This window comes from Perna viridis, chromosome 1 (assembly GCF_037379345.1).
Source record: "Perna viridis isolate PV_CMFRI_1.1 ecotype Kerala chromosome 1, ASM3737934v1, whole genome shotgun sequence".
Lineage (NCBI taxonomy): Eukaryota > Metazoa > Mollusca > Bivalvia > Mytilida > Mytilidae > Perna > Perna viridis.
The window spans coordinates 57520435-57546991 of record NC_142445.1 but is presented as its reverse complement, the minus strand read 5'-3'; the positions used below and the strand labels follow the sequence as shown (position 1 = coordinate 57546991).

General features: G+C 31.1%; 1 protein-coding gene across 2 annotated transcripts; it reads left to right on the top strand.

The window, feature by feature from the left end:
- Positions 1-25308, top strand: LOC148629531 (solute carrier family 71 member 1-like). Of its 2 annotated transcripts, none has more exons than XM_088553101.1 (13): positions 1-179; positions 1978-2073; positions 3630-3692; positions 4172-4299; positions 5285-5399; positions 7181-7399; positions 8218-8331; positions 9143-9214; positions 9552-9664; positions 11443-11540; positions 16507-16667; positions 17550-17703; positions 21529-25308. In XM_088553101.1, exons 1-13 carry the CDS (start codon positions 108-110, stop codon positions 21582-21584), a joined length of 1461 nt encoding a protein of 486 aa, XP_088409227.1. In that variant the 5' UTR covers positions 1-107; the 3' UTR covers positions 21585-25308. The 2 variants fall into 2 exon arrangements, with proteins under 2 accessions (XP_088409227.1, XP_088409234.1); XM_088553108.1 differs by lacking the exon at positions 21529-25308 and adding an exon at positions 20402-20448.
- The last annotated feature ends 1249 nt before the right edge of the window (positions 25309-26557 follow it).

Below are 26557 nucleotides of genomic sequence, written 5' to 3'. Positions count from 1 at the left end.
ACACACCAAGGTGAAGGTCGAAAAAGGGAAAGTTGACGACAGCTTTTGATTATGAAAATGAATCTTTATTACTGTAAAAATATCACTTGAACACTCATATTACAACAATGGCTAAGAAGAGAACTGTTGGGAAGATTACATGGGCTCCCCGAAAGCACCATCACAAAGAAAATGGAGTGGTAATAACGCTTTGTCTGTGTTGGTGTTGCGACACCTGTCGAGTCACACCTTCATAACGCAACTTTATCATTGAAGTTTATGTCATTTTATAAGGATTTATTTTGTTTATTTAATTACATCATTTTGATAACAACTTTGAAATTTGATTGGGTGCCATGATCAAATTTGTCCATTTAAACAATAAACAGATAAACGACATGTACATTGAGGTATTGGTTGTTTTAGCCATACTGTTAGTACAAGATAAGACTGCTATAAAAAAGAACTTTTCAGTTATAGTTTCAAATTGTTTTTCATGATATGTTAAGATGAAAACAAATTCAACAGCTCTGTGTTTCAAAAATTACTAGCAGTAATACTACATGTATTTACATATTGTTTAAATGAACAGTTACATTGTATCCATTACTATTTGTGTGTTTTTCATCTTTGTCATTTATGTGACTTTGTTACTTCACTATTTTAATATCCAATAACAGTATAACAATAGTGTCAAATCTTTTACACAAATGAAATCTGATAGTACAATGTAAGTTAAAACATCTGTACTAGTATAACTAAAAAGATGCTAAGTGAGACAGTTTTACAGAAACGTTCATAGATGTCATAAGATGCTTTGTCCATTATAACCAACATGAATTTTAGATAGCACAGTGCTAAAAATTATTTTGCTGCAATTCACAGCAGTGAGCATTTTAATAGCCTTGGAAGAAGGCTGTCTTCTTAAGTCTAGGACCTGCCATCATTTAAAGAGTACTTAATTTTTTGCCAAAAGAAGTCTTAATCTCACCTGGTTTTGGGTCTTTCATTTTTAAGATGGCACTCAAAAGATAGGCCACTGCAGATAATTTCATAACAATTTGTGGAAATAAAGCTGTAGTTATAAACACTTGAAGACAAGCAATTAAAAAAATTCTTTGTATTAATTCACTTGGATTATATCGAGTGAACATATTCGCTGGTATAAATTTCATGGATTCTTTTAAGTGAACATATTTGTGGGTATCTATTTTTGTGGATTAAAAGATTAAAAAGTTATATAGTTTAAAGTTCACTTTTGCGGGTGACATTTTTTTGCTCTTTTCCATCCACCACAAAAATAGCAAAAATTAATACTTTTACAGTATACATTTTTAAAATCCCAGCATTGTGGAGAGTCTTTAAGATGATACATGCAGATACTCTCTTCATTTAACATTAGAATCTATAGCCATGAAGCATGATGGGAAAGTCCTCAGTTTCTATGACAAACTTTGGGTGCCTTTACAATACTACAATTTAATTCAAGAAAGGGGGTTTTATAAAATATCACATAATATCGTGTGTTCATGAGAAACTGGCTGAGAGAACGCAACCTGATACTTCAATTTCAACCATGCAGATCAAAATTTTTGACAGTATACATATATATTCATATACAGATCAAGTAATAAAACATACATGTACTCCTGTGTAAAAGTATACTTTACATGCAAGAAGTTTGAAAGAATTTTAAATGCCTAAGCTCTTGCAATTGCCAATTGAATAGTGTTAACCTGTTGTATGTATAGTGAATTATAATTGTAGTCAGTACACATTGTGAGCACAGGGAATATTACAAATACAGCCTTCATATTTGAGCTATATATAATATATATAAATTGGTTCAGCACAAATTAGTTTCAAGAAAACTGCAGATGTTTTTGTTTAGTATTAAATATGTATTAACATTGCATGTTGTGATTCAAATGCACATTAGGATGATGCATTACATGTGACTATGTGAAGGTTTGTAATTCTGACAATTTTTTTTTTCAGAATTCTGGATTTGGATCACCTAGTGTGTACCATGCCCTGATCATTATATTTTTAGAATTTTTTGCATGGGGACTTTTAACATCGCCAATTATTATGGTAAATATAACTTTGAGTGTGTTACATGTATGTAACTCTCAGTAATCATTATGATATTAAATAATAACATTGTTCAAAAAGCTGGATTTTAAAATTAAAGTATTTTGTACAACAGCAGGAATTTTTTTACCATTAGTCACTTTTGTGGACACACTTTTTAGAACGACATCATTAGATCATACATGTACGTGTATACTTTTTTAGGGTTCTCCACAGCTTCTTTTAGCATGGGGCTGCACCATGTGTTACTTTCCTTGCGCCATGAATTCAAAACGAGCTCCACATGTTCATTTGGTGTGTGCTGTGTGTTCAAATTTGCGTCATGCATTGCACTGTATTTCCCAATTACTCTTGTTATTAATCACCTATACCTGTCATAAATCTGTGATTGGCGCATGTGTTTATTATAACGGTAATTTCAATGTTTTGATTGGTAATTTACGGGAGTTTAATGTGTCTGGATTGAAACACATGTGTAAACATTTCAGATCTGTCAAATTTACGATTATCATCATTGGCAAAATCAATAAGATTAAATAAAGCTGGATGATTTTTACTGTTTTTTTTTAAATGAACAAAATTTGAAAACTTTTCATTTAATAAAATATAAGAAGTATCAAGAGTTTAATTCAATTTGATGAAGATCGATGTTATCTGAGAGGGAGGCAGAAATCTCAATTTATACAACAATGTCTTAATGATCTTGGCAATTATCTGACAGAGAAAAGCAGTTCAATTTGCCTAACTTACATGAAAATGCGATGGATAGATGGTCAAAAGTTCTAAAGAATTGTCTAAAGTCACAATTCGGACAAAAACCATGTTTTACTGTTGAAGTTCTTGTGGTTCAATTATAAAGAACTTGTTAAATGCACGTGGTTTAATGGTATCAACAAAATGACCACACCTACCAGTGGTTTTAATTTCTCTAAAGCTGTGGACCTATGGTCAAGTCTAGGGAAGGGAAAACTTTACCTTATTATAATTGAAATAGACAATACAGACAGAATAAATACCATTGTTGGTTACTATGATGTAGCTTGTGTTATTATATACGGTATGTCACATTCAACCTTATACTGTTTTTTGGCAAGTTATTTTCTGCACAAAAGGACACGTGCCACGATAAAAATTTGTCCAACCAGAGAGTGAGCCATGTGTTCATTTTGATCCATGGAGATCCCTGCTTTTTGGGACTTAAGTTCAGTTGGTAAATTGTAATAAACATAATATCATTTTAATCGTATATCATTTATTTGTGGGGGGGGGGTAAAATATATAAAACATTTTAATAAGTTGTCTGAGAATACCTAAATTGTACACACTGTCTAGCAAATTTGTTCCCCATCCTGGCCACAAAAATAAATTTTGAATTTTTACTTACAACTGTGACAAGTATTAGATGCTGAATTATTCATCATTTTATAACATTGATCTAAATCATTGCACCAACCCTTTTTACTTGTAATTTGTCTTTAAAAGTGTACCATTAAACTGTTTTGATTAATATGGACTAATGGGTATGATTTTTCTGATCTTGATGTGCTATTTTTCAGATTTTGAATCAGACATTTCCTAACCACACATTTTTACTGAATGGGTTGATACAAGGTGTAAAGGTAAGAACAGGATGTAAATGTTGTTAACTGATATAGACAGTGATTTTTATGACATATGGTTGATAGGAAAAAGTTATATACATGTTTTCTGCATGAGTAGCTGGTAAAGAATCCTTTTCAAATATATGTATTTAACTTAATTGATGGGAAATAGCTTGATTTTTCTAAGCCTTAATGATGGTTTATTTTATAACAATGCTTTCTGGATGAACACATAGTACAGGGCTCTTGACCAAAACTCATAATTTTATTAGACCACGTAAACCCTGTAAAATATGTATTAGAACTTTTAAAAGTAATTTTAGTCAGTATTATATATTTTGCAACATGTATTCAATAAAATGTAATTTCACAAGTTTTTGCCTGTGTTTAATTGACTGCTGTATTTGACAGATTGTAATAATATCAAAAAACTAAAATCACCCATTTTAATACTCATTTAGTCTTTAACTGTTACTACATAGAGTTTTTATTTTCAGGGGATGTTGTCATTTTTGAGTGCTCCCTTGATTGGTGCTTTATCAGATGTATGGGGAAGGAAAATCTTCCTGTTATTAACAGTAACATTCACATGTCTGCCTATCCCACTGATCTCAATAAGTCCTATGTAAGTACCAGGCAGGAACATTTAAATGTCTACCTATCCCACTGATCTGAATAAGTCCTATGTAAGTACCAGGCAGGAACATTTAAATGTCTGCCTATCCCACTGATCTGAATAAGTCCTATTTAAGTACCAGGCAGGAACATTTAAATGTCTGCATATCTCACTGATCTCAATAAATCTTATGTAAGTACCAGGCAGGAACATTTAAATGTCGGCATATCTCACTGATCTCAGTAAGCCCTATGTAAGTACAAGGAAGGAACATTCACATGTCTCCCTATCCAACTGATCTCAATAAGTTCAATGTACATGAAAGTACCTGACAGGAACATTCACATGACTGCCTATCCCACTGATCCAAGTGAGTCCTATTTAAGTACCAGGCAGAACTATTCAACTGCATCGTCTGTACTGTTTTGACTACTGATTTTATCTACATTCCCCAGTTGCAATTTTTGGCTGTTTGTACCACAAAATAAACAGATATTGAGTCAAAACCTAATTATACCAATTATACAAAGGAGAAAGAGGTATACCTTTTACTGTTTTATTTCAGTCTATCCCTATGGCTGTTCATTTGGCACTCAGATACAAATATTATTTTTTAATTTTAACTTTTTTCAAGTACTATAAAAAAAGGCCACTTGTTATTTGGTGTGCAACATCAGTTAGGGGTTCCATACTTTGATTTTTGAATTCAGACTTGTCCATCCTCAACTTCCTTTTCCTTGATATTTGTTATTCAATTTCTATATCTACACTGCATTTACTGAATTTCAGATCTGTGACACACTGTATTTAACAACTAATTGTAGTTCACAAGAAGGTAGAAAATATAAGGCTGTAAATAAAGTATGAATGGCCTGTCAATTGTTTTTGAAAGAACAATAACTATTTAAAACCAAACTTCTACAAATGATATTTACAGTTATTTTTTCATTATACTTATTTACAATGATATGTGTGTTAATTATATACTTCATAGGTGGTACTTTACCATGTTGTCTCTATCAGGACTTTTCTCTGTGACATTTAGTGTTGTCTTCGCCTATGTAGCTGACATAACTACAGCAGAGGATAGAGGGCAGGCGTATGGACTGGTATGTTAAAGATTATTTTAATGTTGTGCTTTTCCATACATGTTATAATGCCTGAAATATCCAGAAATCTGTCAGGATTTGATAATAAATAAAATGCCCTGATAAGATACATAGAAAAGAACAGATATGGTGAAATGCAACAAATGATCTAAATTACAGTTAACACTCAGAGATCACCAAAAGGTCTTCAACAAGTATAAACACACCTTTAAGTAAGCTCTGAAATACCCCTTTGTACTCGTTAGTCAGGGATTATAAGTTTGCAGTTTTTTCTTGTATACTACTATTTCTAAATTTTCACTTGTGTGATTTTACTGCATTCAAAGGTCTTTTGAGTCTATTAATGACTTGGTATTTACAATCGAACCTCGATGTATCGAAACTTGGATTAGTCGAACTAATTACAAAGTCCCAGCAAAACTCCCCTTACTTCAATACATTTTTTCCTTGGATGACATGAACTCAGATAAATCGAAACCTCAGATAACTTGAGGTAATCTGTCAGCCCCCTCGATAGGACTACAAGGTTTATTAACCCTGATGTCTCAAAGTCAACTACATAGTTGGAAAACTGATTGCAGTTGCTTTATTACAAACCATGATTGAAGTATGTTTTAATTACGATTATTGTGGCTTTTGAAATTAATTTTTTAACACTCTTTTATGGCTTGATTTGTATATTCAATCAATTGAAAATTATGCATGTAATGAAAAGAAGCAAATTTTATTAATTACTCGCCAGAATTCACACTAACAGTGATATCAGATATTTTTATATTTTGATGAAAATTAAAAAAAATACAGATGAATTGTAATGGTATCTGACTATTTAATTAAGCATCAAACTGACAATAGTAAATGTATTTTGATAAATACATTCGTTTCTCTAGTAAATTTGAAATTCTGTCTTTGTAATGTAGAGCACGTGGTTTGATGATACTCTTGATTATGAGTCATACTAAGCAGCATGTTATGAAGTTATGACCTTCATAAAAAGGAAATTTCACTAAAACACATGGTGCCATCCAGAATTTCAAACATGATATACAACTTACAAAAAATATCTTCTGATATGAAACACAAGGCATGACAGAGCGCCTTGTAAAGTGAAGTACATGTACATGTGCAAGCACATCAAATGATGTAAATACAGAAACAATCATGGACCAAACTAGTAGTATTTCTGGTTTATCCTTGACCTCAGATTACTGGAACCTCAAATAACGCGAACATTTTTGCATGGTACCTTCGACTTTGACTTAATAAGGTTCTTCTGTATGGGGTTTAAAATTTGGGAAAATTCTAATAATAGATTCTAATAAAAATCAGTTGAGTTCAGCATTTATTATATTTTATATAATGAAGCTTTTTAAATTGTATTTGATTATGGTTGAACCTCAGTTAGCATCCTTTTAGATGGTAAAAAAAGGCAAATCAACATGATCTCCAACTTAGCAGCTGAGCAATAACATAAAACCTGGCATACATCTTTACAATAGAAAGAATGAACACCAGGAGGTCTCACTATGGCTTCCAACAGTGGTCATTGAACTAAATTTACAAACTGCTTTGTGTGAAAACAAAATTTCATTTTCTCTTTATTTCTTCTAGTAAATCAAATCATTGCCAAATGTAATTTTAATTAATTCCTGACATTGAAGTAAAAGTTACAGATAAATAGTTACAATGTAGTTTTAAAACATCAGTACTGTTGAAAGATCCTACATGTGTTTAAACACTCTGAAACAGAACAAATCATTCATCATATTTCCTTATTGTAGGTATCGGCAACCTTTGCAGCCAGTTTAGTAACAAGCCCTGCATTAGGAGCTTATTTAGAGAATGCCTATAGTGACAATTTAGTTGTCTGGCTAGCCACAGCTGTTGCTGTATTAGATGTTCTATTTATATTACTATTTGTACCAGAATCACTTCCAGAGAAGATCAGACCTGTAAGCTATGGTTCACAGATCTCATGGGAACAAGCTGATCCATTTGGTGTAAGTAAACTGTTTCTAGCAGTTTAGTAATTGCTTGGTTTTCTGATAGTGAAGTAATGGTTTGTATTTGTATCAAATATTCTACTTTGTAACGTACATTTTGGAAAGAAGTTGAGTTTTTAAAACCAGTTTGTATACACAGTCACTGCCACAGATAGTGGTTAGGTATTATGTGATACCCTCCAAAAATTACCTGTCCCTCTGTCAGTCAGTCTGATGGTTTCCAGATGATTAATTTAAAAGATATTGAGATATTGAGTATCATTAAGTGCAGATACTGTTCGAATTTCAGTTTGATCAGATAATTTACACAAAATTCATTTTAAGTTGTTATTACCCCCAAATTTTTTTTGCAACATGGCAGGTACATGTATCATTTAATGTTCGTTTAGATGCCCTATTTTTGTGTGGTTTACCAATTCAGTTTGGAGTTGTGTGATTTATTCTAAAGAACAATTAAAGGTTAAGGAACATTGATGGGTTAAATTGCTCCCTTATCTTTTAAAGGTTAAGAACATTGATGGGCTAAATTGCTCTCTTATCTCTTAAAGGTTAAGGAACATTGATGGGTTAAATTGCTCCCTTATCTTTTAAAAGGTTAAGGAACATTGATGGGTTAAATTGCTCCTTTATCTTTTTAAAGGTTAAGGAACATTAATGGGCTTAATTGCACCCTTATCTCTTAAAGGTTAAGAAACATTGATGGGTTAAATTGCTCCCTTATCTTTTAAAGGTTATGGAACTTTTTTTTTTTTATCAGAATTTTTTCTATTTCGGATTTTTTTTTAAGTTTTTAATTTTAGCTTTTTTATTTTCAGGCATTAAAGAAGATAGGAAGTGACAAGTTAATTCTATTATTATGCTGTACAGTATTTTTATCGTATCTACCAGAAGCTGGGGAATACTCATCATTCTTTGTATATCTAAGATTGGTAGGTCTTACAAGTGTTGATTGCAATTTTCTATTTGTAAAAGACTACCTCAAAATTAATTATACATGGAAAATATTATCTTTATTATAATAGTGTGTTTTTATCATTTCATATGTTATCAGATTTAGTTTTCTTAAATATGTTGTAATTTATGACAAATCTAGTCATGAGTTGTTCTATTAAATGTATAGGGAGAATTTACATGTATTTCTAAAGTTTATGTGCAGTTTATGTTCATGTATATGTAAATTGTGTATTTTGTTGTTTTATTCACTGCTATTCACAAATAAGAAATCTTTAGTGTACACAATAATATATAGATATTTCTTGGAAGGATGGAAATATTAGAAGCTTGTAGTATTACAAACTTGTTTTTTGTAAGATATTTTCTTAATATTGATATATAAAAATAAACAGCATTAGTTCATTCAAATACAATTCACCACTTTGAAATTTCATGCATGCTGTCCAAATACTGGTATATATGTAGTAATAAATAGCTATCAAAATATTGGGCTTAGTCGATGATTAGATCATGAGTAAATTTTGGTTGCCATGGAAAGGAGATTCCCATTGATGTGTGTACTGAAAACCTCAAAGCCACAAATTCAAGAATCCACAAACTTGTGTATCTTTTTTATGCCACAAAAATTGGTATCCACAAATTAAATTACTTTCACAGTAGTTGGGCAATAGTCTGTACACAAATCAAATATTGCACAAACAGGAATTACTTCCCTTTCACTACTAATAGAATATCTTTAGAATTTCCTCAATTAATGACTAATTTGAATTTACATCTATTTTACAGGTTATGAATTTTTCAGCAGAAGAGGTAGCATCATATATTGCTTTAGTTGGAGTGTTATCTGTTGTTGCTCAAGTAAGTTTCAAATAATAACAAATATCTATTTATGATCACGGAATATACATCTTTTATTCAATATTTTACAATCTTTTGTAGATAACTTTAATAGATAAAAACAATTGTAATTAATTTTTGGATGCTTGATGATTAGATTCAAATGATGAATAATTTTAATAAATTAAATTGGTAAAAATTTGAAGAATATGAAAAACTTTTATTTAAAGTGATGTATTAGTCGTCATTTTATGTGACCTGACTTTATCCTCCATGCATTTTTAATTTTTAATCAACAAACCTAATAAAGCTTATATTAATGGCTTACTAATGTCACTTTTGTTTTTTTATTTTTCAGACATTGATATTAACATTTCTAATGAGATATTTAGGACATAAAACTTCCATTGTATTTGGTCTGGTGTTTGAAATATCACAGCTGTTTTGCTTCGGCTTTGGTTCACAGAGATGGTAAATATTTTTCAATGGTCATTAAAATACATATCTATATACAAATCATGTGATAAACAAATAAGCATATTGTTAACAGGGGTCAAGATTAACTTTTTGAGGCCAGTAGCCACCTGGGCTACTTAACTATAAAATCAATTAGCCCAGAAAAAAAGTTGGTTGCCCAGACTGTTTTGGACAAAAGTTTGGTACGTAAAAGTACTTGTTTTGAGGGTATAAACTATATGAAATAAAATTCCACATTTTACAAAATAACGGATGTGGAAATTAATAAGCAATTCTTAAACAGAAACCGGCATTGGTTATGAACGATTTCTGTATTAACTAGGGATGCTACATTTCCGATTGAATGGTAACCTGTTAAAAGTTATGTTTACAATTATTTTTTTGGCAATTAGCCAGCTGGGATACTAAAATAGAAAAAAATGGTCACCCAGGCACATTTCTGATCGCCACTGGCAAGTGGGTGACTGTTAATCTTTTCCCCTGGTTATCAAATGGGTTCAACATTATTAAAATAGATTAAATTTCTTCAAAAATACAATGAAATGACCTCTTATTTTATAGATGATAGTGTTTTTTTGACATTTAAATTTCAGAGTGAAATAAATGAAGTGTTCAAATTGCACATTTAATATTTCAGCTTTGTCAGTGTCCTCCCACCTTTGAAATGTATGGCTAATTAGTACTACTTATCATGGGTGATTTTTACTATTCTAAGCAGATGATTGAAATTGCACATGGCTTTTTGAGTTAGACTATGTAAATTTCTGTGAAAGTTTTCCCGCCAGTTTATATTTTCCAAGGTTTCTACAGATTTCATGGCAGAAACTGATTCTCCTTCAACCTCATCTTTATGTCAGCTATTTCTCTACTTCTTATGGTAAGATTAAGAATTCAGCATGCTCACTAAAGCTTGCATGTTGAAAATCTTAACTTTACCATCTCTAGTGGATAAATAATTTAAACCTCTCATTACTGAAGAAGAATCTTTATTTCCATACTTTGCTCTAAATTTAAGCAACAAAGAAAATAAATATGAAATGAAAAACTATAGTTGGTAAGCTTGTTCAAACATAGGAAACACCCTTTTGATTGAATTTAGTATTAAGTGAAAATATTTTATTATACCCCCACTTGCAAAGTAGTATAGTGATGGGGGTGTACGTCCGTCCTTTCGTTCATCCTTCCTTCTGTTACACAGGGGACCCATCTCTTATCCATTACTCTTTCTACACCACTGATTAGAATTAAATGAAACTTTCACAGAATCTTTGATACATGTTCCCATTGTGCACCTCTTATTTTAGATTTGGATCCAAATTAATTTAAAGGTTTCACATAGCAAAACATGGATTTTGTCATTTTTGAATATTGGGACATGGAGGACCCATCTCATATCCATTACTTCTCCTACACCAATGAGTGGAATTGAATAAAACTTTAACAGAATCTTTATTACTTGTTCCCATTGTGCATCTTCTGTTTTAGATTTTGATCCAAATCAATATGGAGGTTAAATGTTGCATGTTATCAAATGCAGGAGTGGGGGTATCAAGTTAATGAGCATTGCGCACAATTTTTCTTGTTTTCTTATTTGATCTCTCCACATGGAAGTTACTTATGTGTAAAATAAACTAGAAACACTCTGATTTTGCATTGTTTTGTTTTTAATAGGACATGTAGTTCTTTGGATGATTTAAACATAAAATCTATCATTAGAATATATTGCAGATTGTGAGAATTTGTTACTTATGTAACATGATGATATATTTCAGGATTATTTGGACTGCAGGGTGTTTAGCTGCCATGTCCAGTGTTACTTATCCAGCTATTAGTACATTTGCCTCTGAGCATGCTGCTCCTGATCAACAAGGTTTGTATTGGATATTTGGGTTCCCTTTTACTTAAGCAAAATTAAATCAATGTTTCATGTACTGTATTTTTTTAATCCTTCCTTTGGGTATAACTATAGGTCCTTAATGTCAAGTTTTACCTTACAATTTTACTGTTTTGATGTAATTTAGATTAATATATTATGACCCTCTAAATGATAAACACCCATGTGTTGCCCATTCTTTTCTCCTTCAAATGTTCTGTGCTGTTTTGTTTCTGTTTTACTGAGTCCAGTGCCTCTGTGTATGATATATCTCCTGACTACCTGATTATTTCCACCGTCTAAGCAGTATAGTGGCCATGTCCTCCTGTTTACATTGATTGTTGTATATGTATACCTATGCTTGAAAAGAATCAGGGTCTTAATGGATCCTTATTTCTCTTTATCAGTTTGTCTGCCTCTGTTAATGTTATGGAAATAAATCTTAAGATATGATTGACAAGTGAAATTTCAGCTTCATAATTGGGAGTAAAGCATAATGTAATGAAACAACTGGAGCCAAAATTATCTGTGTGAAAACTCATTGAGTGCAGATTTGTTTAACTTGTTTTGTTTGAGGGGGAGCATATATATACATTTATAACTACCCCTACTGATCAACTTCTTCTTTTTTTAAATGACCACAAAACAGATGTCATATAATGCTGCTGTTGTCATTCATGTCATCATTGTCTGTAATCAATCTGGCTTGAGTATTAGCTTATACCACAAAAGGAAGGCAGTGATTTATTTTGGGGGTTGTGACTTGAACTTTGTTGAAAATAGGGGCAAGAAAGAAGCATTTTCCTGAATTCCAGTCAATAACTATTGTGAAAGTGTATTGATCTCTAAGAAATTGTACCAGGTTGTTTTTACAACCAGTAGAAGGCTGGGATTGATTTTTTTGTTGTGACTGAGAATTCCTGAATTCCATTTAAAGTTCATTGATCTCTTTGAAATTAGACCACAATGTATCGTACCACAAAAATGAAGGATGTTGTTGAATTTTTTTGGGGATGCAACAAAACATTCTATATTTTTAGGCAAATACTTGAGTAAATGCATTGGGATATCAATGAAATTGTATCACAAGATTTCATACAACAAAAGAGAGATTTTGACTGATTTAAAGGGTTTAGGTCAAGCCTTTTTAGGATTCGATGAAAAAAGGAGGGTCAGCAATAAACATTTTCTTCACCTTTGTATACTAAAGATTGCCTATTTTTTTTGTCTTATATGGTAATTTTGTGTTTATTTTTGTTTGCACTGTTGAATCTGTGGTCATATCAAGCTGGGCCTTGCAAAGCATTTTATTTTACTTGATATACATGTAAGCATTTTCATTAGTATTCACTAGAATTATGATCAGCTTTGCTGGTTTTATGAGATAACATTTTATTTGAAATCTTTCTAATTTGTCTTGTATCACGTTTTTGTAAGCAGTTGATTTTTATCTAAAACTTAATGTATTTTACATAGCAAACATAAACCTTAAGAATCATGAAATTCCCTTTTATTGTAATGACAGTTAAGAGTACATTGATGGGATAGGTATGATAATGTCTGGGTTTACACAGACTTATCTACAATTTTATGTTACTGCTTAGATAACAACTAGATTCTTCTATTTAATAATTTGTCTTGAAAATCATGATTATAAACCAGACTCTCTAAGGATTATTTCTATTATTCTAAAATCACCAGATTATGATCTATATTGTCAAATATTCAGTTTTTATTTTCTCCAGAGCCTTTTCTTTCAAAAACCAATTTCATGTATTGAATTTTCTGGGTAAAGAGACAGTAAACATTATATTGTCATGTCTAAGGCAATATTACACATTGTGATACCACCGAGTTATACCATTATATCACATATAGTTGGTTGGTCAGATCACTTCTGTTTCATGTAATGGATTTTTATAAAAACTGTCAGACAAATTTAATCAGGGATGATTTTTATAGTTAATTTTGAGACTTCTTTAAAGGTCAGAGTCTGAATCTTGTCAAAATAGATTAAAAATCCAATTACCTCTCTGTTCTGTCCTAAAAGTTAAGATATATGGACAATATAATGTACTGCTGTCTAGGAGATGCACCATGATTGTATATATAGGCTTAGATTTCCATGATTAAAACTTTTACAGTTAATTAAAAAATAAAGAAGAAAAAACAGCTTCTCATGTAAGCTCTGTATAGAAGTTATACATATTCATTTCCAAGTTAATTGTAAATAATTGTGTTTTATGTAGTAGAAATGAAATGCAACAAACTTCTTGTTGCAATTTTGTAATACAAAAATTGGTGTAAACACTTTTAGATAGTTATACTCTAGATAGAGTTAAGTGGAAAACCTTGTAAAATTGATAAATTGATATTTATGTTTTGTTTGTCATATTTCATACCAGTATTTGGCTATTTACCTTGGAAAATAATTATCAGATAGAATTATTTTCTAACATTTTAAAATTTTAACATATGGAAAGGCTAGTTTATAATAAAATGGATGGATTTTCTTCATTGGATGACTATTTTATGTGCTGGTATTAGCCTAGTATTATATATAATATGGGTAGGTCCATTCTTAACTTTGGGTTGTGGGCCAGAATATAATTACAAACCCTGTCTTCTACTTTTATTTGTGGCTCAGACTACAGTGTTTTCTTTCAGGTGTGACCCAAGGTATAATTACAAACCCTATATTCTCTTCTTTCAGTTATGGTCCAGGGTATAATGACAAACCCCTGTTTTCACTTTCAGGTGTGGCCCAGGGTATAAAAATGAACCCTTTGTCCTATACTTTCATTTGTGACCCAGTGTGCAATAACAGACCCTATGTTCTTATCTTTCAGGTGTGTTCCAGGGTATAATTACAAACCCTATGTCTTTTTCCCCCATTTCTGCGTTGAAGGAGACATAGAAATACTGGTTTTCATATGTGCGTGCATGCGGTCACACTTCTGGATGCAACTCAGTTTTGTAGGATTGTTAGTCACTGTTTTTAGTTGATTATGTTGAGTCACCATTTTGATTTGACAAATTATACAGGGGCTATTGAATTTTGTTGAATGTGTACATAGTATACTATAGGAACACTTTGTGGAAGCAACTCCTCCGATACCACTCAACAGATTTTTTTTTAATTTCATAGGATTGTTAGTCACCTTATGTATTTATTGGTATTGCATAGCCATTTTGATGTGACAAATGGGACTTTTATACTTCATTTTTTTTTGCAGCAGTGGGCGACATATGGCTAAGAGTTGCTTGTTACTTTTAGGCTAGAAACCACTAATTCCACTTCCTGTAAGCTTCAATGCTAATTTCACAACATTCAATGGCTTCATTTGGTCTTTACCTTAACTTTAACCTACAGAGGACTGTGTATCAGCACGATTCTACATACATCAGATCACAATCCTCAGAATGGCATGTGACTGTGATTTTTCTAGCGCTCGTCATATTTGCCAATGACGAAAATAATCTAGTCTCAATTTTGTCACCTAAAATCTTTTTAAGTACAAAAAACATTAAGAGCTGTAAGCCCAACATTGGTTCAAGTGGGGAATGTGACAACTTTATTACCCCTAGCTAATTACAACTCTCAACATGTGTCAAAATTTTGTGTAAACTATCACCTAATTCACCAAATACACTAATCAGACACGTGGACTAAATGTCAATTTCTGACCACTCAAGCATGAAAATTCAAATGCTGATAATAGTTGCTGCTTGGAAGATTCCTTTACTTCTCATTAACTTTGTATCAAAATGACATTAAAAAGTAATTTATCATTTGTTTTTGTACATCACACTCAAGTGGAAACCAAATGTGGGTAATTTTGTCACTACCCTGGTGTCACTACATTTTGTATAGTTGCATGTCGGCAGTGTTTACGATCTTGAAAATATCATTTATGCTGTCAATGAATTTCTCGGTGACCAATACTGAATATAACTGAAAAATATTGTCATAAATTTGTCGTTAACTTGGTCTGGTTCCCAAAAGCAGTTGAAACTAATGCTAAAAATAGAATCTCATGAGGCAACAATAGGGAAATACCTATTTGAAAATATTTATATCTGTCCAAAGTAGCACTGGTGCATGCTATGCAGTTCTATATCTACACTGTGCCAGATGTATTTTTGTGTTTCTACAAAGGGTGGCAATGCAGAAAACAGCATTTTTTTAAATATGAAATACATTTAAAACTAAGCCAGGGATGTATGTCCCTGATTAATGTAGAAGAGTGTAAAGGGATTTCTATTTTTGATGATTCTAAAAAAGCTTGGGAGTTTCTTTTATTTTAACCACAGGCATGCTATTTGGATTCTCTGCAACACATGCTTGCATGATAGTGGAAAAAAATTATGTGCTTTATTCATATGCAATGTACATGTACATTTAAGTTTTATTTAATGTCTCTACACAGTGCTGTTAATAACAGATGATTCTGAAATATCTACCGTACTTTAAAAAATATACCATTAAAATGGTCCTCATTTTTTCGAAAGTGACTACAGCTTTCAAAATCCTGGAAAAAACCCTGCATGTGGTGTTAGCAGACTTGCAGTGCAGTACTGGTGACCGGAAGTGAAGGGTCTATAATAACATTGGAAATCCCAGTGTTTTCACAAGACAGGGGTATATTTAGAAATCATTATGGAGATTAAGCTGAACATCACAAGAAGCAAAATGCACCTACAAAATGTACAAAAATGATTTTCCTTTCAGAAACCATTTTAATTATTGACATAAAATGAAAACATTTTTTTCACAGCACTGAGGAACAGGGGGTAATTTCTGCGTAGGACTCTTTTTGCATACGTTCCAAGTGCTCATTGGTTGAATTGGTGGTCTGTAACGTAAATAGTAGGGGTCCAGGATATAATTACAGACCTTCTGTTTTTCACTTACAGGTGTGGCTTAGGATATAATTACATACCAAATGCTTTTTATTTTCAGGTGTGGCTCAGGGTATAATTACAGGGATCCGAGGCCTGTGTAATGGTATAGGACCTGCAGTTTTTGGTTGTATATTCTCTCTGTTTGGAGTAGACCTAAATTCCCAAGAAACTAACAACAAACCAGCCAATTCATCTCATAGTTTCCATGATGCGTTTAGGGTAAGGCTATTAGGCTGAGTCAATATATATAGTAATATTTTGAGGTACTTTACTTTGACTATACCACTGGTGTTCAATCTACCTACATCTATTGTATCACATCAGCTGTAGTGTCATTTTCCTTATAAAAATCAGACAGGAAGTGATTCATACCTGTAAAAGACCTGCAAAAGACACTTTTATTTCTTATTCAGAAACATTTACAGACCATATAACCAATCTTTGTTTGTTAGTTGCTCTTATCAGGTAAAAAGTATAAAGATTGTGTGTAAAATTGACACTTTGGAAGAGTTATGTTTCTTGATTTTGTTTGATTTGCTTGGTTTTAGTGGGTGATGAATGTATGGTTTTCTCAAAAATACAAATCTGTACACAGGAAGGACTATCGTTACATTAAAATATAGCATATGTAGACCGAAAAAGCATCGTTTGTTTGATAGGTTCTTCTACTCTTTAAATCACCTCTACTATGGGCAGTGTGATTTTCATGTAAACTGGTACTTCAATTAACGACATTATACCAGTGACTATCAGGAAGGTTTAAATGCTTTATCATATGTTTGCTGCTTAACATTGCTAGATGATGTTTTGGAAAGTGCAATGGTTGGATCTTATACAGGTTTAAAAATCATAAACATTATAAATTAATTGACTCAATTTACCAAAATGATATGGAACTCTTTTTTTCCCTTGATTCTAATGTACAAATAGTCGAATTAAACTTACAAAATTGTTGGTTTTTTCATACCATATTTCACCCACTGCCTGATTCTCACAGAGACTGGCACTTAAGTACGTTAAATCGATTACTATAATTTCTATTTACAATAATAAGATGTGAATACGGTTTTAATAATAACACTATGATTTTGTTTTCTATAGGATTTGGTTCCAGGTCCTCCATTTGCTTTTGGTGCAATACTAGTCATAATGGCCTTCCTTGTAGCCATTTTTATACCTGAAAATCCACATGCCTTATCAGTTTCTCAAAGGAAAAAGTCCTCCAATCTTCATGATTCCTTTAATGAAGGGTCTGGTGAGTTTAATACATGATTTATTTAGTCATACTTTAGTATATGTTCCTGACAAAACCAAATGATTAATTGGAAAATTGAATCACACAATTATGTCTAGAAGTGTTGTTGTATGATTCATACATGTGTTAAATCTACTGGTGACCTAGACAGGAAATAATACATAATGCTTTATTATTCACTAATTCTTTGTACATATTGTACTTGGATATCCTTGAGACAGAAAAAAAAGCGATGTATTCTAAGATAAAAAAAAAAAGATGTGGGCAAAACTCAGCACAGCAAGTTAATGTATTTTTTACATAGACTTTTTTCTTGATATTTGCCATCTATATGATAATCTTAGTAATTTCTTTCAACATTGATTCAACTTTCACCTGTCTAAATTCTTTAAATAGGCATTGTAAATCTGGTCACCTGACACTGAATTCACTTGGTCCCTAATTGCCTTTGAATGCCATTGATGTTATTGTTTATAGAGTAATGACTACTAACATCAATGAAAACCTCTTTATTATATAAATAGCAGTGTTTTATCGAATGTTCCCAGTGTAATAAATTACAAAAATTCACACTGTGAAATAAATTTGGTAATTTCATTCTCAGACTTTCTCCCGCCAAAATGTTACAACTTTGGTATCAATCTGTCAATCACAGAATTAAGAATTCATGTTAAAAATATTGGTGCAAGTTACACACACTCTTTAAATCTAGGCTTTCTTCGGCAATCACAATATTTTGGCTATTCATTCTTTCCAGTCAATTATCCTATTATTAGCAAAAAATTATGATCAAAATATGATATTTAACTATTTGCACAAATAAGTTTGGTAATTACACAAAGTAGAAAATTCTGAAAATAACTGTGCATCAAAATGATTTACCTGGAAGTAGTTAAATAAATACAAGCAGGTCCTCAGTTTTGAATTATTTCAACAGAAGAAATAAATTGAGGAGGACTTACAAGCACTATTTTTAGTGATTTTCAATAGTGATGAACATAATCAACTGGTACAATTTATGATGGTGATTTACTGATAATCAACTTCTTTTCTGTGAAGGAAAATTGTTGAATTATTGCTTTAATCAGCTGGATATTGATATAATTATTGTATGAAGATAAGAATTTGTGAACAGTAACTGTCATTTTATAGTTAGTATCTAGAATCTTCTTCCTATATGAAAAGTAACAAATATTGTTAGATAAAAAATTACATTGTAGACACCTATGGCATGCCAGTATGGCTTATATAATTGATGTTTTGAATAGGTTTCTAACTTTTTTTTCACATTGAATGAACAGATCTAATCTCAAACATGGCTGCTATGACTAGAAAATAGATGATATTTTGAGTCTATTTTCATTTGATTTTAGCAGATATGCATTTTTTCAGATGTCAATCTCAAAAGTCATTATTTTTTTCTGTCAGATAAAGTTGTTTGGGAGATATCATGATACTATTTTTTAACTGTCAGTTTTTCAAACTGTTACATTCTCATGAACAAAACTCAATGGATTTTTACCAAACTTAACATTCTAGTACAGTAGGAAAATCTGAATCCCTTTTTGATTGGAGGTTTATTCCGTAAAATTTTGCAAAAAGACCTTTTCTTAGCATTCTAGAGTCAACTATATTTATGGAAATTAACCGTATTATTTTTGTATAAAAAAAATTTAAATGTGAAATAAATGGTAAAACCTTTGTTGTAAAAAGGTTCTGTTCCCTAAAAAAATCATTATGCTTCAATTTTAATCAATGCTTTTAATTCAGGGGCATCTGTCCTTCTTTTCTTCTGTTACATATGGGGTCCCATCTCTTATCTATGACTCCTCCTACACCACTGAATGGAATTAATGGAACTTTCACAGAATCTTTATTACATATTCCCATTGTGAACCTCTTATTATACCCCCTACAAGCAAAGTGGAGGGTATAAAGTAAAGGGGTGTTGGTTCTTCTTTCACTCAATACTTCCTTTCTTTCATTACACAGAGGAGAACCGATCTGTTATCTGTTATTCCTACTACACCACTGAATGGAATTCCCATTATGCACCTTCTTTTTTAGGTTATGTATCAAATTAATTTTGAAGTAAAAAATGTGTGTTATATTAAATGGAGGTGTTTTGGGGTATTAGGCAAGTGAGTATTGCTCATAGTTTCCCAAGTTTTATTTTGATCCAAATGAATTTGAGGATTTCACATAAACAAAAGATTAATTTTGTTGTTTATGAATATGGGGACCTTCTATCTGTTTAACACCTCTTATTTTCTTTTTTTTTTGGTGGGTATGGTGTCCATCTGTCCTTTTTTTTTGCAGAGAGTGCTCATTTCTTTGCTATTACTCCCTCTCCACCGCTGAATGGAATTTAATGAAATTTTCACAGAATCATGATATTCCCATTGTGCACTTTCTATTTAAGAATTTGAGTCAAATTATTCTGGAAGTTAAAAGATATATGTTATTGTTTGTGGGAGTATGGGTATCAATTAAGTTAGCATTGCTCTCTATTTTTTCTCATTATGGTACATCTCAACTTTGAGTTGTTGTTTTTTTTTTTAATTGAATGATATAAAACTTGAATATGTCATTTTTATGATTCCAAAAACCAAAATGCAGCGTTGTGGCATTATTAACACAAGTTCCTGTTTATAGTCTATCTCTCAGCTGTAAAGGTCTCCTTTTAAAATATTCACAGAAAGTGAGGAGACCGATACAGAAAGTGATTAAACTTTTATTCTGGTAAGTTAATGCTGGGATTAATGATTTCTAGTTGGATTGTTGTAACATGTGTATTTTGACTAACAAATTATCCTTACGTGTAGTTCAGTTCATATATTTTATGTATATTTAACTTACTGATTTTATTATTTGAGTATTGTTTTTTTTTTTTTATTGAAAGTTATTAGGCTGCAAAAATAAAGTCTGCACCATTGTGCCCAGGTCACAATTTTTTTTCAATAAAGCAAAGTTGTGTTTTTTATGATTTTGAACTGTTTAGTTTGATTCTTCCTTTTGAGTAGATAGAACTTAAAACAGTATTATAGCAAGTAACATAGTTAAATTCATTAGATAAAGTTGGTCTTATGAATAGTTGACCATTGCCAGATAAACTCCCTTAGGTAGATAATTATACAACTGAGATTATTTCAAAGATTCAAATGTAATAGAAAGTTAAAGTTATCTTCTCAATTGTCCAGTTAACTACCTGAGAAAGTTCAGAAAGTTTATCAGGTTATGGTCATCTATGTAAAAATCACATGAAGACTAACTCCATCTCCTGAAGACCAACTCTATTCTCTGAAGGAAACTATTTCACTCTCTGTAAGTAGTAGGTGCTTTAGTTTATATGTACTAAAAATGATGATGGGTTGTAAATATAGTTACCCAGGGCTGTACTGGTAGTTCTCATCTTTGGGTATACCACTGTTATCACGAAGAATTCAAAGTTACATTCCTTTAGTGTTACTTAATTTGGTTCTTGACACTATCATCATTATTTTATTGGAAGACCATTTATTTTCTTATCATAGAAGCAGTGTTTGAGAATCCATGACAGTAACTGTTCACAGATAATATTTATTTCCAATATGTCCTTTGACATTATTTTTACTCCAAGGTCACCTCGAACTGGCAGAATTTAATTCAGGGTTTTACCAGTAGTTATGATGTAAGATAATATGCTAATTTAGAGATGTGATTGGCAGTCACTTATTTCAATCAAGAGATTGTTTAAATTACCAAAAAGTGTCAACCTTTTTATATCCAACTTTATAATGGTAACACCAGGTAGGGGAGCATTAAATATTTTTTTTCTTTTTACAGGTGAAGTAAAGATAGAAGCACAACCATTGTTAAATGATAACAGTCAGATCTTGTAGCATCCTAGTTTTTGACAATTCTGTCCCAATGTCCATTCTAAATGTTCTGCTTTAGTGACAGGTCTTTTGTGCTGCATTGTTTCAATTTCATGGTACTATGGAAAACATTAACATATTTTGTATCATCTTTAAGTGTCAAAGTTTAAGTTACATTTGTTTAATCTCTGTTGTTATTAATTATCGAAAACATTTTTGTACTAAATCAAACATTTGTTAGGTTATCACATCATAATTCTCTTTAAGTGACAGGGTGCGAAGATTTTGCAATTAACTTCCAACAAATTTGATTTAATTGTTTGTATAAACTTTGCCATATTTTATTGGTAGTATATGGTTATTACATGAATATATAAGGAACAATTGTGCAGAGTACAATGTTTAATTTCCAGTTGGGAATGCTATTTATGTTAATATGATTCTGGATATTCATACAATAACCCTTTCTGTATCGGTAATCCTTGTTTCGTTTTTATTTCATTTTATACTTTAGTTCCTGAGGACATTACTCTTAGCAATATGGGAATATTTTGTTTTTTCATCATTGGTAAATGCTTTATGTGAAATGTTATAAGCTATATAATAGTGACATAGATTGATAGATTGATTCTTTCATTACCATAGTTCCTGTTAGGCTACCTTATAAATGGTTAGTTTGCATTTTTTCTACTCATAAGTATTGATATGGATAAGTAGGTATTTTTGTCAAAAAATTTAAAAAAAAAAACTATATTTTTACGAGATTGGCCTAAAATTGTTCGAAAGAAATTTCCACATGAAAAGCAAGAATAATATTTTGAGTTAGGTTATAAATGAGTTGGCAAAAACAAATCGGCTGACCAAGATTATTTTTGTTACCTTATAATTAGTCATGTCAAGATGAATGCTAGCTACTTTCAATGCAAGGCATTGATATATAGTTGCTTTTGCAAGTTACACTCCATATCCACCAATGAAAATAAAAATTTTGATTAAATGTACTATATATTTGCAAAATTAATTGTCACATGATAATTGAAGGCAAATGGCAGATAATTCTAATTTACTATTGTCATTATCTGAAGCATAGGGCAATACTGTATTGTGTATTACTAAACAACAGTTAGATTTACACTTAGTTGTAAACCGGTGATGTCTTTAAATCCATTTTTAGGAAGAAATTATACAGTTCCCATACATAAGCATGGAACACACATGTAAACCATTTCATTTATAGATTTATGAAAGAGTTGGTTACCATTGGATACAGTTAACAAAATAACCTTTAGATTTTTTTCATACATTAATTTAATTTAAAACCATGTAAGTGTAAAACTTCATTTTTTCCTTCATGTTAAAGCCGAAATGGCTATATATATATGTCTACCTCATTTTGTGTTTGGTCATTGTCTATAAAATATGGAGACTATTTTTATGAATGTTTTAATTTTTGTTTTGTTAATTTTCATCATTTGTTACTATTTTCTCCATTGTATTGAAATAAGAAACCTATAACATTTGATCATCCTTAAAGAAATAATATTTCTAATCTTTCAAGACTTTTGTGTATTTTTAATGGACCCTAGAATATATCATAACACTTGCTTTAAGTGGGTTTAAGGAGGTGCCATGCTGAAACATGTGATAATTGTTGTCTTTTTTTATCTGAAGCCATAATATATTTATTGTAATTACAGTAGCTTAGTCGTGTTAAATGATAACTTTCCACAGATATGAATTAATTGCATTGATAGCTTGGTTGCAGAAACATAGCCATAATATAGTACTGGTAAATGTATGATAACTTTCTACATTTCTCAATGTTATAAAACATTTTTGATTGGTCTGACCTATGTTTGATATCTTCATTAATTATTGTGGAAAATAGTTTATTGAAAAGAGCATTGAAATACTGTCATTCATGTAATATTATTTCTTTTCATATAGCTTCTTTTGGCATTTTCAAGGGTTTTACAGCCAGCCCATTATACATGTATAAAATTGATCACAAACAGTTCGAGATGAAATATGAAACAACTGTAAAAATATGTCACATCTAAATATCAGAGGTAAAGGTTATACAGCAAATTTAACCCTCTTTGAAAGGTGTTAGAATATATTATCAATAATGAATTTCCAGGTTTTTTATATTGCTTTGTGAAAAGTCATTTTGCCATCATTGGAATATTGAATGCATTATGCATATAAACCTCCAAACTTTTAGTCACAAACCATTAGATTTTAGTGTGTTGAACGCTAGAGAAACAGCATATTCCACTGTGATTCATGGATGTTTTCATTTCTTCTATGGAAGAATTTGAAATGTCAATTCATTTATTACAATGAAACAAGTCAGAAGTACAGTATAAAACAAAATGAGGTCATGTCATATAAGATTTTGCTGTGCCAACATTATATCTTTTTTTGCTGTGGTTACTCATTAGGTGCTGAGATTTTTTATACATCATTGATTATTGCACTCTCAAGTACAGTGTTTTGTAGTTTGGGACTACCAACTTAGTTACCAGAAAACTCTGTACATTTTCTATGATTTTATAGTTTTATTCAGTTGGAACTTGTTTATGTTGTACCTGATTTATATAAGGGATATAGATTTTGAATGAAAATATGATTCCAGTTCAGTGAATTCTTAAATTATTAAAAGTTTTTATTATTGTGATTTTATCATTGATCAAATGCACTTTAAACTTCGGTGACATAAAAAGTCCTTTGTCTCTCATTAAAAATTCAAAAATGCAAATTATATTTATTTCATTTACTAACTCATTATGTTTTTCACAATGTTAAAAAAACATTGCGATAATTTACAAATGAACATTGTTTGACCAAGAATTATATTCAGCAAACAGTGTAATTAGTTATTCCTATATTGAGCTTATAGCGTTAATTTTTTAGTATGGTAAAATATTTTACTGCGTATAATATTTTAAAAAGCAAATTCAATAATTAAAGAAAACATTGAAAATCAATTTTAAACAGTCAGTTGTCTTCTAGTCCAGTTTTGCAATTTGTAACTACATATGTACAAGAACCTAACTGAATTGTAATGTTAAATTGGTCTCTGGAGTCTATAGGTGTATCAATCAAAGGGCCATAACTTCAGGACTTGTTAGGGTAGTAGTTGAATGTAAATCTAGATTATTAGTTGCATTGTTATTAAATCAAAACTGAATTACTTTATTGTGATAATCATTCTTCATTTTACAATATCCAGTCATTTAGTAATTTAAAAAATGCATTAAGCTTTATCAAGTTTGCCAAGAATTTAAAGAGATCTTCACATTTAAAGGAAATCATTAATTATTTAGGTTTTATTTGCTCTTAAACAATTGATTAAAAACAGTATCATCATGTTATTTTTAATTTGTGACACATTGAAACACAAATATAATTTAAAAAAGTACCAGAATTTTTTTCACTAGTAAAACATCAATTGTTGGTACTGGCTGAAATATAGATATCAATAAGAAAAAAAAAGTGAACTTCAGTCCTGTTGTTATTGTGTGATATGAAGGCATTGAACTCACTCACGACTGATTGGTTATGGTATCTTTTCCACCTAGGTTTGTTATAGAATATTGTCAGTAACAAGGAGCTTTTATATGACCAAGGATGTGTGATTATAGTAACTTTTCATCCATTGTTGATAAGAATTGTCATTGTCCTCATTAAACTGTAATAGTTTCATGTAAATTTCTGTCTTTCAAAATAAAATTCTTTTAATAACGCATAGATTTGTTACTTTATGTTGTCAACAACTGACCTATCCAAAGGCTGTAGGTTTACACTACTACACAGGAAAACAAATGCAAAATAGTTATAAGGGAAAAAGGGACCATACACATATATTTAACTTAACTTGAGGTTGATGAAGTCTTCATAATGGTAATAAATATGACCTATGACTTTGCTTAGAAGCACAGAATAATTTCAGTCAAATAGGAAGTTAACTTTTAATATCAGAGTTTTCCCATCTTTAACCCAAAAAAAAAATTATTCATAGCACATCCTATCTTTTATGAAGAAAAATAAATCTTAGTTAATGAAAATCTGTCAGGGGCTTAAAATTTCGATAAACTAGTATTAAACTCAGCTTTCCGGATATTTTTTTTCTGAGTACTTGTAATATCTTGTCAATGAAAGGAACTTGCAGAACTATGTAACAAAAATGTATGTATCAGCTTTCCAGATATTAAACTTAATTCTGACCGCATATAACATAAGTGTATGGGTTCTGTAGAACTGTACCACTAATGTCAGATCGAGTTATGACAAGGGATTAAGTAAGGGAAAAAAAACAATCATCTTTCCCATCTGTTTTTCTGTCAATTACTCAAGTACTTCTCAGTCTAAGAATCAGGCAAAATGTGTATAAGGTTTGGCACATGAAGGGGAAAAATATAGGTTTTATTGCACAAACCAAATATTTCTACCCAATAACCTCCAGAATTAACGGTATAAACCATCAAAGTGTTTGTAAAATTTGCCTTTAAAAGATATTAATTGGTCAAATTTAGTTGAAACGCGCTATGGAAAAATGGCAGGAATTTTTTTTCGCACTTCTTCCTTATATAAGCAGTCAAAAATGTCGACCTCTCAGATGCTTCAGGATAATTTTAAAAAGTTTTTCAGTTGTTTTCTAGATGTACTGAATATATTTGAGGCAAAAAAGACCGAATTGAGAAATATGATGTGCCACCCATTGCCTAATTCTTACATTGAGTGGTACTTAAGTAAACGTACAAGGATCTCTTTGTAATTGTTACTTTAGTACAAAACTACGTCAATTTAAGGCCCTTATCATTTAGAAATTATATATCAAACGGGAAGAAAATTAATATTGTCTTAAATTTTATACAAGTTGCTTTTTCTATTATTTTTATGACATTCCTTAGACATTTTTGAAAAAGAAGACGCTGTAAGTGTGTATACTGACGTCTTGCAGTTTTGTCATAGACACTATACCTAATCGCACT

Coding starts and splice junctions, on each gene's coding strand:
- LOC148629531 (XM_088553101.1), top strand. CDS start 108: ATGGCTAAGAAGAGAACTGTTGGGAAGATTACATGGGCTCCCCGAAAG. Junction 180..1,977: donor ATCACAAAGAAAATGGAGTG/GTAATAACGCTT, acceptor TTTTTTTTTCAG/AATTCTGGATTTGGATCACC. Junction 3,693..4,171: donor GGTTGATACAAGGTGTAAAG/GTAAGAACAGGA, acceptor TTTTATTTTCAG/GGGATGTTGTCATTTTTGAG.